This window comes from Podarcis melisellensis, assembly GCF_964234715.1.
Source record: "Podarcis melisellensis genome assembly, chromosome: 10".
Lineage (NCBI taxonomy): Eukaryota > Metazoa > Chordata > Lepidosauria > Squamata > Lacertidae > Podarcis > Podarcis melisellensis.
The window spans coordinates 72,105,667-72,118,067 of record NC_138542.1 but is presented as its reverse complement, the minus strand read 5'-3'; the positions used below and the strand labels follow the sequence as shown (position 1 = coordinate 72,118,067).

The following is a 12,401-nucleotide window of genomic DNA, read 5'->3' as shown; positions in this document are numbered from 1 at the left end:
ATCAACATTTCCCTTTTTTAAAGGGAAATTCCCTTATTCCGAACAGGATTCCTCGCAAGAAAAGGGAAAACTTGACAGCTATGGCCGAGGGAGAAGGCCTTCGAAGCTGGAACTCAGTTCGAATCCTGCTTATGGGTTTCCCATGATGGGCATCTGGTTGGCCACTGTGATCACAGGATGCTAGAATAAATGAACCACAGGCCTCATCCAGCAGGCGTTTCTGATGCCACAGATGATGCCCATGGCTGCCTCCTGCGGGCGCGCGTTCCGCCGTTTAACCGTGCGCTCCTTTCCGCGCTCCTCCTGCTGCTGCTTCGGATCCGGAGCCGGGATCCGCCTCGGGTTTTCGCTCCCACCCCGGGAGCTGCGGGTCCTGCCGGAGCCTAGCCTCTCTCTCCCCCTTGCTCCCCCCGTGGGGCGGTGTGGGGTGGGCTCAGCCCCGCATCGCCGGCGAAGGAGGAGCAGGGACGGGCTTGCACGGCGGCGGCGCCCATCCTCACCCAACCCCTTTCCTCCTCCTCCTCCTTGCAGACCTCTCCCCTTCTCAGGGCTCGCTGTGGGGAAGGGGCTGCTTGAGACCCCCATCCCCACACCTGGAAAAGACCCTGCCCCATCGCCGGAGCGCCCGCGGCGAACCTTCCGAGCCCGCGCGCATCTGGGCGCATCTGGCATCGCATCCCTCCGTCCATCTCCGCGGCTTCCTAGGGCTGGAGAGGAGCCCCTGCCCCATCGCCGCCGCCTCTGGGTGCCCCCCACCGATGAATCTGGGGCGCAGGGGCCATGCCGGGGTGCTGGCAGCTCTACGCCGTCCAGTGGGCAGCGCTGGCCCTTCAGGGCGCCTGGCACAGCCTCCCGGGGGCCGCCCAGGAAACGCCCCTCCACTACTATGGGGACAACGGTGAGTCCGAGCTCCTGGCTCTCTCTGGGGGGTGGGACCCCCTGAGAATCGGGGTCTGGTTCCTGAACCGCAGAGGGTTGGGCAAGATGACCTTTGGCGTTCCCTTCCAATTCTACGGTTCTCTCATTCCATGACCCCCTTGGGGACAAGGCCAGGAAACTTTTCTTCCAGAGCCTAGCCGGATTAGTCTATGCGTCCCTCTCCAGGTATTTGGGGTCCGTTCATTAACATGGCTTTACGGTTTGCAAAACTGGGTTATAGTCTGTGTTTTCCTCCGGTTTCTAAATCCTGAAATAGTAGCCAGGCGCCATACCCGTTCCACGTTTTTAAAGAAATCCATATTTTCCTATGGAACTCCCTGCCACTTGGACATCCAGCCAGGCGTCTCTGCTGTGCTCTTTTCTGCGCCTGCTAAAACAATATTTTTTTCTTAGCCAAGTCTCCCCAGATATCTTGAGTGTGGATCAGTGTGTTCAAATCTGCTTTTAGTTTCTTGCTTCTCTTAATTTATTGAATTATTCTTTGAATAAGTTATATTTTGTATATTGTGAATGTGACCTGCCAAAACGTTGTGACACTCGTCTGCATTCCCTCTTTATATTTATTTTTGGAGATGTTACACCTTTATTTTTGTTAAATTTCTTTTTAAAGTTTATGTGAGATGCCATTGAGGGAGTGTCTTCTCATGACAAATACACTGTACAATCCTATATACAGGCGAATTAATTCTATTGGTTAAATGGATGGCAGGGTTTTGAGGTTGGCTGTGGACAGAAAAGGGGGGATACGTTGGGAGCTTAGATTTGTTCTGCAATGTTGCTGTTAAGCCTCTGAAGTTCTGACAACTCAACCATCTGTAACATACAATGCCTAGTAACTAGGTATTGCAACTTTAAAAAGTGGAAAGTGAAATATTTACCATAATTTGAGGGTTGTCTGCTTGTTTGTTTGTTAAATTTCTGTACAGCACTTCGTCCGAGGATCACAGGACAGTTTACATTTGCTTTTAGCTGTTTTACTGGTTTTATTCTTTCTGGAAACTGCTGTCAGGTCCTGGGTTCAAATCTCCAGGACCTTCAGGCAAGGCTGGATGAGTCCACTGCCCTGAATCCCTGGCCAACTGCTGCCAGCCAGATGGACTAATGGAGTTAACTCAGTATTAGACGGCTTTCTGTGTACCTCTTTGGAAAGATTCCTGGCTCAGTGCTAAGCTTGGCAAACAGAATGTCCCAGGTTCAGACCCTGATGGTCTCTCCAGGCAGGACTAGCACAGGCCCTGCCTGAAACCTTGCTGAGCTGCTGGCAGTCCGTGTTGGTAATACTGAGCTGGGTGGACCAGGGGTCTTCCTTGATGCAAGGCAGATTCCCATGTTCCGCATTCAAAAGACACTCAATTTTTATTCTGGGAGATGATCTATAATGAAATGAAAAAGGTATTTAAATATACCTTCCTGAAGAAACCAGAGGCCTTTCTCCGAGGCATGGTCGGCCAATTGGTGCCAAAGAAGGATAGAACTTTCTTTATGTATGCTACAACAGCAGCAAGAATACTTATTGCAAAGTACTGGAAGACACAAGATCTACCCACCCGGGAAGAGTGGCAGATGAAGGTGATGGACTACATGGAACTGGCGGAAATGACTGGCAGAATCCGAGACCAGGGAGAAGAGTCGGTGGAGGAAGATTGGAAGAAATTTAAAGACTATTTACAGAAACATTGTAAAATTAATGAATGTTAGAAGGATGTTGGAATGAAGTTATGTGGCTTTTTCAGAAATGTTATAAAAGATTAAGGAAAAATAGACTGTTAATTGGTGAAAAGAGGGAAAGTAAAGTTACATTATGTTAAGATAAATTACACGACAAAAATTGGAAAAGAAGGAAAGGATTTGCTGAAATAGTTAACTGAACTAGAATACAAAAAAGGGAGGTGTGAGGAGGTCAAGGAAACAAGCAAATGAAAGATAAATTATGGGAAGATTCGTTGTGTTTTTTTTAATGGATTTTATTTTTTCTGTTTTCTTCTTTTTCTTTCTTTCTTTATTTTTTATTGCGATGTGTTGTTTTGTTTTTGTTTAATATGGTGTTTTTACTTTTTTCTTTTTGTAACCTTTAAAACTTTAATAAATATTATTTTTTAAAAAATCAAAAGACACTCAGTTTTTAAATGTGGCAGCATCTACACTGCGGAACTCCCTGCCTATTGATAGCAGACAGTCACCTTCAAATCACTTTTTTTAGCACCTCCTAAAAACATTTTTGTTTAGACTAGCCTCTCCAGATGTTTACAGAGTTCGTGCAAGCACTGTTTTTGGCCTATCGTCATTTGAACTTCAGGAATGCATTAAATTATTGTTGCCGTTTTTTTCTGGGTGGTAATTTTATTGCTTTATCTTATTTTGTGAAACATGTTGAAGGTTCTTTTTTTATTGTTGAAAATAAATACAATCAAGCTGTGTACACATTTTGAGGAATAAACAATAAATGTTTCCACGAACTCACAGAGGGAAATTGAACGTTTTCCTTTATGTGATTCGATTTTACTGGAGCCCAAACTGGCCCATTTTGCACTTTGATAATAGATCATAGAGCTGTGGAATTGGAAGGGACTCTAAGGATCATCTCTAGTCCAACCCCCCGCAATGCAGCAATTTTTTGCCCCATGTGAGACTCGAACCCACACCCTGAGGGTTTAGAGTATCGTACTCTACTGACTGAGCTATCCCAGTAACCACTCTTCTTTAGTGGCTGGATGGAAAAGCAACTGTTCGCATCTCCTCTTTGCTAGAGCACATGGGGCAGAATCTTCTCTGGGTTCCCCTCCCTGGGGAAAGAGGCAGGATCCAGCCAATTCTGCATTTAAGAGCATTCTTCTTCCCTTCCCGCTGGAGTCAATGAGACTTCAGACTGTTTCGCGTTCCCTGGATCAGGCACCAAAATAGCCAATTATGCCTGGACTGGAAAGAGTGGAGAGCAGTTTTCCTCGCTCTCCTGAATGTTCAAAGACGCAGGGCAGATAATAATAATAATAATAATAATAATAATAATAATAATAATAATAATAATATTTTATGTATACCCCGCCCTTCCCGGTTCAAAAACCAGGCTCAGGGCGGCTAACAACAAATTTAAAACACTTTAATTATAAAAGCAGCATAAAATACAGTATAAAAACACGATTAACAATAAAATTCAAAAATCAATTTTGGGGAAATAAGCATTAGATAATCCCCAGGCCTAGCTGGCTGAATTGGTCCTACTTGGGCCAGCGAGGAGACCACAGGAGAATTAGCTGTGGGATCCCAGAGCAGGTGATCTTCATAGAAAGGGGAGGGGGAGGGAAGGAAGGGGAATAAAAGATCAGGCTAAATTCAAATTGAAAGCCAGGCGGAATAGCTCTGTCTTACAGGCCCGGCGGAAGGAAGTTAAATCCTGCAGGACCCTGGTCTCGTGGGACAGAGCATTCCACCAGGTCGGAGCCATCACTGAGAAGGCCCTGGCCCTGGTGGAGGATAGTCTGACTTCCTTAGGGCCCAGGACCTCTAAACTATGGTTGTTCATGGAGCTTAAGGTGGGGCAGACCAGGAGAGGCCGTCCCGTAAATACGAGGGCCCTAAGCCACAAAGGGCTTTAAAAGTCAAAACCAGCACCCTGAACCTGACCCAATACTCCACCGGGAGCCAGTGCAACTGGTAAAGCACTGGGTGAATATACTCCCATGGCAGGGACACCATGAGGAGCCTTGCTGCAGCATTCTGCACCCGCTGGAGTTTCCGGGGCAGCCCTGCGTAGAGTGAATTACAGTAGTCAAGCCTGGAGCTGACCGTCACATGGATCACTGTGGCTAGGTCGGGGCGGGAAAGGTAAGGGTAAAAGGTCAAGGTGAAAGGACCCCTGATCATTAGGTCCAGTCGTGGCCGACTCTGGGGTTGCGGCGCTCATCTCACTTTACTGGCAGAGGGAGCCGGCATACAGCTTCCGGGTCATGTGGCCAGCATGACTAAGCCGCTTCTGGCGAACCAGAGCACCGCACGGAAACACCGTTTACTTTCCTGCCACAGCGGTACCTATTTATCTACTTGCACTTTGACATGCTTTCGAACTGCTAGGTTGGCAGGAGCAGGGACCGAGCAACAGGAGCTCACCCTGTCGCGGGGATTCGAACCGCTGACCTTCCGATAGGCAAGTCCTAGGCTCTGTGGTTTAACCCACAGTGCCACCCGTGTCTCCATAAAGGTAAGGGACCAACTGCTTAATGGTGTCTTTCTGGTTCCCGTGGCTTGCAAACAGCTTTGCAATGCAATTTGGGGAAAGAGGTACGAAAATATTGGCAGTGGCTGGGGCAGGGTTTCATTTCTGTCTTTTCTCAGTCCACTCACCCAACTCCAGGCCGAGAGTTGACCACATATTCCAAAGGCCAGTCGGCGTCCGGGGCCTAGACGCTCTCTCTCCTCCCCCCACATTCCAGTCTGCCTCCCCCCAGTTCCATTGGAGCAGCCCCAGCTGTTCTTAATTAAACTGGGATCAGGAGGGGTTTTCTGGGAAAAGCGCCCAGGCACCGCTCAGTCCTGGCCGAGCTCTCGACAAAGGGAGCGTTGCCTTTTGCACACGAAAGTTATGTGGGCCGGGGGACGCATCTGCCCACAAATGATTCGGAGTGACAGCCCCGGACTTTGGGGTTGTTGTTTTTTTTGCAAATCCAGCAGAAGGACATATGAAGGGCATGCACAGATGTGCGCCCAATGTCACAGCTGGCTTGGGAGAGTCTCCTCCACCATCTCTCTCGCGCACAGGGCGCCACATCGATGTGGCAAGCGTTTCTGCCGCGCGGACACAAGAACATCGGAAGAGGCCTGCAGGATCTAGTCATAGCTGTCAACTTTTCCCTTTTCTTGTGAGGAATCCTATTCGGAATAAGGGAATTTCCCTTTAAAAAAAGGGAAACGTTGACAGCTATGGATCTAGTCCAGCATCCTGTTCTCGCAGTGGCCAAGCAGATGCGCAAGCAGAATTCGAACGCAAGACCCCTCTCCTTTCCTGCAGCTTCCAAAATCTATTGGGTTTTTTTAATTAAAAAATTATTCATTTTTCTTTTTCATTCATTACATACATCTCAATTTCTTAACATTCACTATATATTCCTCTCTCCCTCCCCTCCAGGGCTTTCCCCAACTTCCGCTTCTGGTTTGTTTCTTTTTTCACCCACTTTGCTATCTCCTAACAGAAAAAGTTATTAATAACATAGCATCAAGCCTAAAAACATAAAAATAAAAGTAAATACAGTGGTACCTCTGGATGCAAACAGGATCCATTCCAGAGCCCCGTTCACACCTGGAAGCGAACACAACCCGTGCAAGCATGTCTGCGGGTCTTGATTTGCCGCTTCCACACATGCGCATGACGTCATTTTGAGCGTTTGCGCATGCGCGAGCGGCATAACCCAGAATTAATGTGCTCCGTTACTTCCGGGTCGCCTGAAAATGCTCAACCTGAAGCACATTTAACCCGAGGTATGACTGTACAGTATAATATTTCACTATTTTCTAAACATTTTCTAGTACTAATAATGTGAATGTTTATTTGAATCCTGCCATCAAGTCTATTGACTTCCTTTGTTTCTGCAAATATAATATAAACTGTTCCCATTCTTTTTCAAAGTCGCTGTTGTCTTTTCCTCTTAATCTGTCATTTTTTGCCAGTTCTGGATAGTTCATCAACTCTTGCCGTTGTTCTTTAGTTGGTATTCCTCCAGTCTCCTGATTTTGTGCAGTCAACGTTTTCGCTGCTTGCAGTGGCATACATATATAAAGTCCTCGTTTCTTTTGGTATTTTGCCTAAAATACCTGGCAAGAAAAGGCTTCTGGTTTTTTGTGGCTTCCAAAATCTGGTGGTCAGAAGCATTGCTGCCTCTGAGCAGAGTAGCCCCTTCTGATCCTCTTTCAAAGACATCCAATTTGGTGATCTTCACTGCCTCCTGAAAGAGTGAGTTCCACAGTTTAACGACGTGCTTCACAAATGATAGAATCATTTGTGACTAGTGGGGTGCCACAGGGTTCTGTCTTGGGCCCGGTCTTATTCAACATCTTTATCAACGACTTGGATGATGGACTCAAGGGCATCCTGATCAAATTTGCAGATGACACCAAACTGGGAGGGGTGGCTAACACCCCAGAGGACAGGATCACACTTCAAAACGACCTTGACAGATTAGAGAACTGGGCCAAAACAAACAAGATGAATTTTAACAGGGAGAAATGTAAAGTATTGCACTTGGGCAAAAAAAATGAGAGGCACAAATACAAGATGGGTGACACCTGGCTTGAGAGCAGTACATGTGAAAAGGATCCAGGAGTCTTGGTTGACCACAAACTTGACATGAGCCAACAGTGTGACGCGGCAGCTAAAAAAGCCAATGCAATTCTGGGCTGCATCAATAGGAGTATAGCATCTAGATCAAGGGAAGTAATAGTGCCACTGTATTCTGCTCTGGTCAGACCTCACCTGGAGTACTGTGTCCAGTTCTGGGCACCACAGTTCAAGAAGGACACTGACAAACTGGAACGTGTCCAGAGGAGGGCAACCCAAATGGTCAAAGGCCTGGAAACGATGCCTTATGAGGAACGGCTAAGGGAGCTGGGCATGTTTAGCCTGGAGAAGAGAAGGCTAAGGGGTGATATGATAGCCATGTTCAAATATATAAAAGGATGTCACATAGAGGAGGGAGAAAGGTTGTTTTCTGCTGCTCCAGAGAAGCAGACACGGAGCAATGGATCCAAACTACAAGAAAGAAGATTCCACCTAAACATTAGGAAGAACTTCCTGACAGTAAGAGCTGTTCGACAGTGGAATTTGCTGCCAAGGAGTGTGGTGGAGTCTCCTTCTTTGGAGGTCTTTAAGCAGAGGCTTGACAACCATATGTCAGGAGTGCTCTGATGGTGTTTCCTGCTTGGCAGGGGGTTGGACTCGATGGCCCTTGTGGTCTCCTCCAACTCTATGATTCTATGATTCTATGAATCATAGAGTTGTAGAGCTGGAAGGGACCACAAGGTTTCACCTAGTCCCACCTCCTGCAATGAAGGAATCTTTTGCCTAAACGTGGGACTCAAACCCTTGAGCCTGAGTTTGGTGCTCTGCCAGTTGAGTTAGAAGGACTGTCTTTTATCTACGGGACCGCCTCTCCTGGTCTGCCCCACAGAGGACCTTAAGATCCATGAATAACCATAGTTTAGAGGTCCTGGGCCCTAAGGAAGTCAGACTATCCTCCCCCAGGGCCAGGGCCTTCTCAGTGATGGCTCCGACCTGGTGGAATGCTCTGTCCCAGGAGACCAGGGCCCTGCAGGATTTAACCTCCTTTCATCGGGAAGGAAAAGAGGGAAAACGGGGTGCAGCAAAGGGGTTGGAGGGGACATACCACGGGAAAAGGGATGGGAAAATAATTTAAATAATAATAATTTTTTATTTATACCCTGCCCATCTGGCTGGGTTTCCCCAGCCACTCTGGGCGGCTTCCAACCAAATATTAAATACACTTCAGGGTCAGACCTTAAAAACTTCCCTAAACAGGGCTGCCTTCAGATGTCTTCTACACGTCAGGTAGTTGTTTATTTCCTTGACATCTGATGGGAGGGCGTTCCACAGGGCGGGGGCCACCACCGAGAAGGCCCTCTGCTTGGTTCCCTGTAACCTCACTTCTCGCAGGGAGGGAACCGCCAGAAAGCCCTCGGAGCTGGACCTCAGTGTCCGGGCTGAACGATGGGGATGGAGACGCTCCTTTATGGATACAGGACCCGATCATGTATTGGAATTTTATACGGCGTTTGTGGAAATCTAATAAAATAGATTTGAAAAATAAAGGAATAGATAAATAGATATTAAATCTTTCTCCTCCACCTCATCTCTCTCCCTCTCTCTTTTTATTTTTGCAGTCATTGACCTGCTGGAGGCCCTCAACGTCACCCGCTCTGTCGTGGGGGTCACCAAGGCCAAGGGTCCCGATCCGGGTGTGCCGGCCTGGAAGTTCCGCCAGAGGGTGCCCCACCTGACTCTCCCCTGGGACTATTCCGTCTACCTGCTGTCCACGGTTCAAGCGGCCCTCGGATTCCACTTTGTGGCCCGCCAGAGCCGCAGCTCGGAAGGGACCCTCGTCTCGCTGGTCTCGCCGGCCGCCACCAAGCGGGACGGGCGCCCCCTTCTGCAGCTGGTGTCCAGCACCCGGTCCGGCCAGCTGCGCCTCGACTACCGCGCCGTCCACAACATGGAGCCGGCCTCCTTGGTCTTCCCCGGGAGCAACCCCTTTGCCCACGGTCTCTGGGTACGGCTGGCCCTCCATCTGGAGCCGCAACGCATCTCACTCTTTGTCGACTGCCGGGAGCCCGTCGTCTTTGAGAAAGGCGGCGGCGAGGAGGTGCTGAGCCTCATCCTGCCCCTGGACCTGCAGGTCACCTTTGCCAGTTTGGAAGGAGACAAGGCCAGCAAGTTCCTGGTAAGTTGGCAACGCGATGCTCCCGAATGCCAGTACCTGCGAACCGGGTGAAAGCTGTTTCCTAGTTCTGCTGGATCTGCTTAATATTTTTATTAAGTTTTCATCATCATCATAATTTATTATTTATACCCCGCCCATCTGGCTGGGTTTCCCCAGCCACTCTGGGCGGCTTCCAACAGAACACTAAACTGCAATAACCTATTAAACATTAAAAGCTTCCCTAAACAGGGCTGCCTTCATATGTCCTCTAAAAGTCTGGTAGTTGTTTTTCTCTTTGACATCTGGTGGGAGGGCGTTCCACAGGGCAGGTGCCACTACCGAGAAGGCCCTCTGCCTGGTTCCCTGTAACTTGTGGGGGAACTGCCAGAAGGCCCTCAGAGCTGGACCTCAGTGTCTGGGCAGAATGATGGGGTTGGAGACGCTCCTTCAGATATATTGGATCGAGGCCATTTAGGACTTTAAAGTACCAACACTTTGAATTGTGCTCGGAAACGTACTGGGAGCCAGTGCAGGTCTTTCAAGACCAGGGTTATATGGTCTCGGCAGTTGCTCCCAGTCAACCTTCTAGCTACCACATTCTGGATTAGTTGTAGTTTCCGAGTCACCTTCAAAGGTAGCCCTACATAGAGCGCATTGCAGTAATCCAAGCGAGAGATAACCAGAGCATGCACCACTCTGGCGAGACAGTCTGCGGGCAGCAAGGGTCTCATCCTGCATGCCAGATGGAGCTGGGACACAGCCGCCCTGGACACAGAACTGACCTGCGCCTCCATGGACAGCTGTGAGTCTAAAATGACCCCCCAGGCTGTGCACCTGGTCCTTCAGGGGCACAGTTATCCCATTCAGGACCAGGGAATCCTCCACACCTGCCCGCCTCCTGTCCCCAAAAAACAGGTTCTATTATTCTGGTGCTTGATTTTAACAAAACCACTTCTTTCTCAATTCATACCCCTACAAGGCATTTTATTTTATTTTATTTCTTTTCATTTTGCAGGGCTACTGGCAGACAGCAGAGATTTCGCCCAGTGGCTTCCCCCACCGTCCCTGGCACTGCGAGAACCTGCCAGGTAAGAGCTGGGGGTGTTGGGTGGCATCCCGGTTTGTCTGCGCAGGCGTTGGCTGAGACGCCCTTGCCCAACCTGCCACACTTGAGGCCTTTGGACTATAATTCCCATCAGCCCAGTCCAGCACAGAGTTGTATGAAATGGTGGCCGGTGGAAGCATGTCTGGACTCATAGTCCAGAACATCCGGGAGCTGGGTATGTTTAGCTTAGAAATGAGAAGACCGAAAGGTGGTTTTTTAAACTGAGATTCCTGCATTGTAGAGGGGGTTGGACTAGATGACCCGGGGTCCGCGATCCCTTCCACCTCTACAATTTTATCATTCTTCATCCACCCGGAATGGAGTTTAAAAATAATAATAATTCTATTAAGTTTGCCATATTTATCATGATCAAATTCTATTACATACCATATTTTTCGCTCTATAAGACGCATCAGACCCCAGGACGCACCTAGTTTTTGGAGGAGGAAAACAAGAAAAAAAATATTCTGAATCTCAGAAGCCAGAACAGCAAGAGGGATCGCTGCGCAGTGAAAGCAGCAATCCCTCTTGCTGTTCTGGCTTCTGGGATAGCTGTGCAGCCTGCATTCGCTCCATAAGACGCACACACATTTCTCTTTACTTTTTAGGAGGGGAAAAGTGAGTCTTATAGAGCAAAAAATACGGTAGTTCTGTAACCTGAAACCTTGCTCAAACTGAGCATCGACCTCCTTCCCTTTCTGACTTCCAAATATCTTTACTGGATTTTTAGCATTTCTATAACCACTTTTTTACCTGCGATCTTCTTTTTGTACTTCACCTGAATTATATGTAAATCAGTTTCTTATATTCACATTACAAAACATTTCAACTTAACATTTTCAGATGTTTACAACGCTCTTTCATATAGGATATAAATTTGCTCCAGTCCTTTTGAAACAGTTTGTCGCGCTGATTCCGGATCCTCCCCCTCAGCATTGCCAGGTCTACGTATTCCACCATCTCACTCCCATTCCTCCAATGTTGGAATTTCCTGTCGTTTCCATTTCTAAGCCGGAAGTATCCTTGCAGACTTTGCGTTGTACATAAACAAATTTACATCTTTTTTTGGAATATCCTCTCCAACTAAACGTAACAGAACTGGGAAGCAAAATAGCAAGACATCAAAGCGGCCCGCTGACTTTGGGAACTGTTATGTACTGAGTTGAATAGGATCCAGAATGCAGCAGTCTGATTGGTCCTAGAACAATAGGATCCAGAATGCAGCCGTCTGATTGGTCCTAGAATAATAGGATCCAGAATGCAGCAGTCTGATTGGTCCTAGAACAATAGGATCCAGAATGCAGCAGTCTGATTGGTTCTAGAACAATAGGATCCAGAATGCAGCAGTCTGATTGGTCCTAGAACAATAGGGTCCAGAATGCAGCAGTCTGATTGGTCCACAGGAGCCACCCAATCCAGCTCCAGGTGGAAGTGAATCCGCAACCTGATTGGCCTACGAGTGAATCCCGGAATTAGCCAATCACGTGGGGCCCATTGTGTAAAGAATGTATATAAAGCAGACATTCTGGGGGAACTTTCATTACTCCTCACCACTATGAGCTGAATAAAGAGGATGAAATCCACCCTCGACTCTGAGTATATTTCAAACTCCCACCAGCGCAGTCCAGCACAGAGTTGTATGAAATGGTGGCTGGTGGAAGCATGTCTGGACTCGTAGTCCAGAACATCTGGGAGCTGGATATGTTTAGCTTGGAAATGAGAAGACAGAAAGGTGGTTTTTAAACTGAGATTCCTGCATTGCAGCGGGGGTAGGACTAGATGACCCGGGGCGGGTGATCCCTTCCATCTCTACAATTTTATCATTCTTCATCCGCACGGAATGGACTTGGTGGGAAGGGAGAAGCAAAGAAACGTGACATCAAAGCAATCCGCTGACTTTGGGAACGTTCTCGCCATGTCAAGCCTTCAACATCTGT

At 47.9% G+C, this 12,401-nt stretch overlaps 1 protein-coding gene across 1 annotated transcript in view; it reads left to right on the top strand.

The window, feature by feature from the left end:
* Window positions 1-437: 437 nt before the first annotated feature.
* The window catches only part of KCP (kielin cysteine rich BMP regulator), a 99,388-nt gene continuing 87,424 nt past the window's right edge, over window positions 438-12,401 (top strand). Inside the window, exons 1-3 of the mRNA XM_081926662.1 lie at window positions 438-898; window positions 8,824-9,380; window positions 10,375-10,447. Coding sequence (XP_081782788.1) covers window positions 781-898; window positions 8,824-9,380; window positions 10,375-10,447 — 748 coding nt within the window. The 5' untranslated portion in view covers window positions 438-780. The remainder of the gene's footprint in view (window positions 899-8,823; window positions 9,381-10,374; window positions 10,448-12,401) is intronic.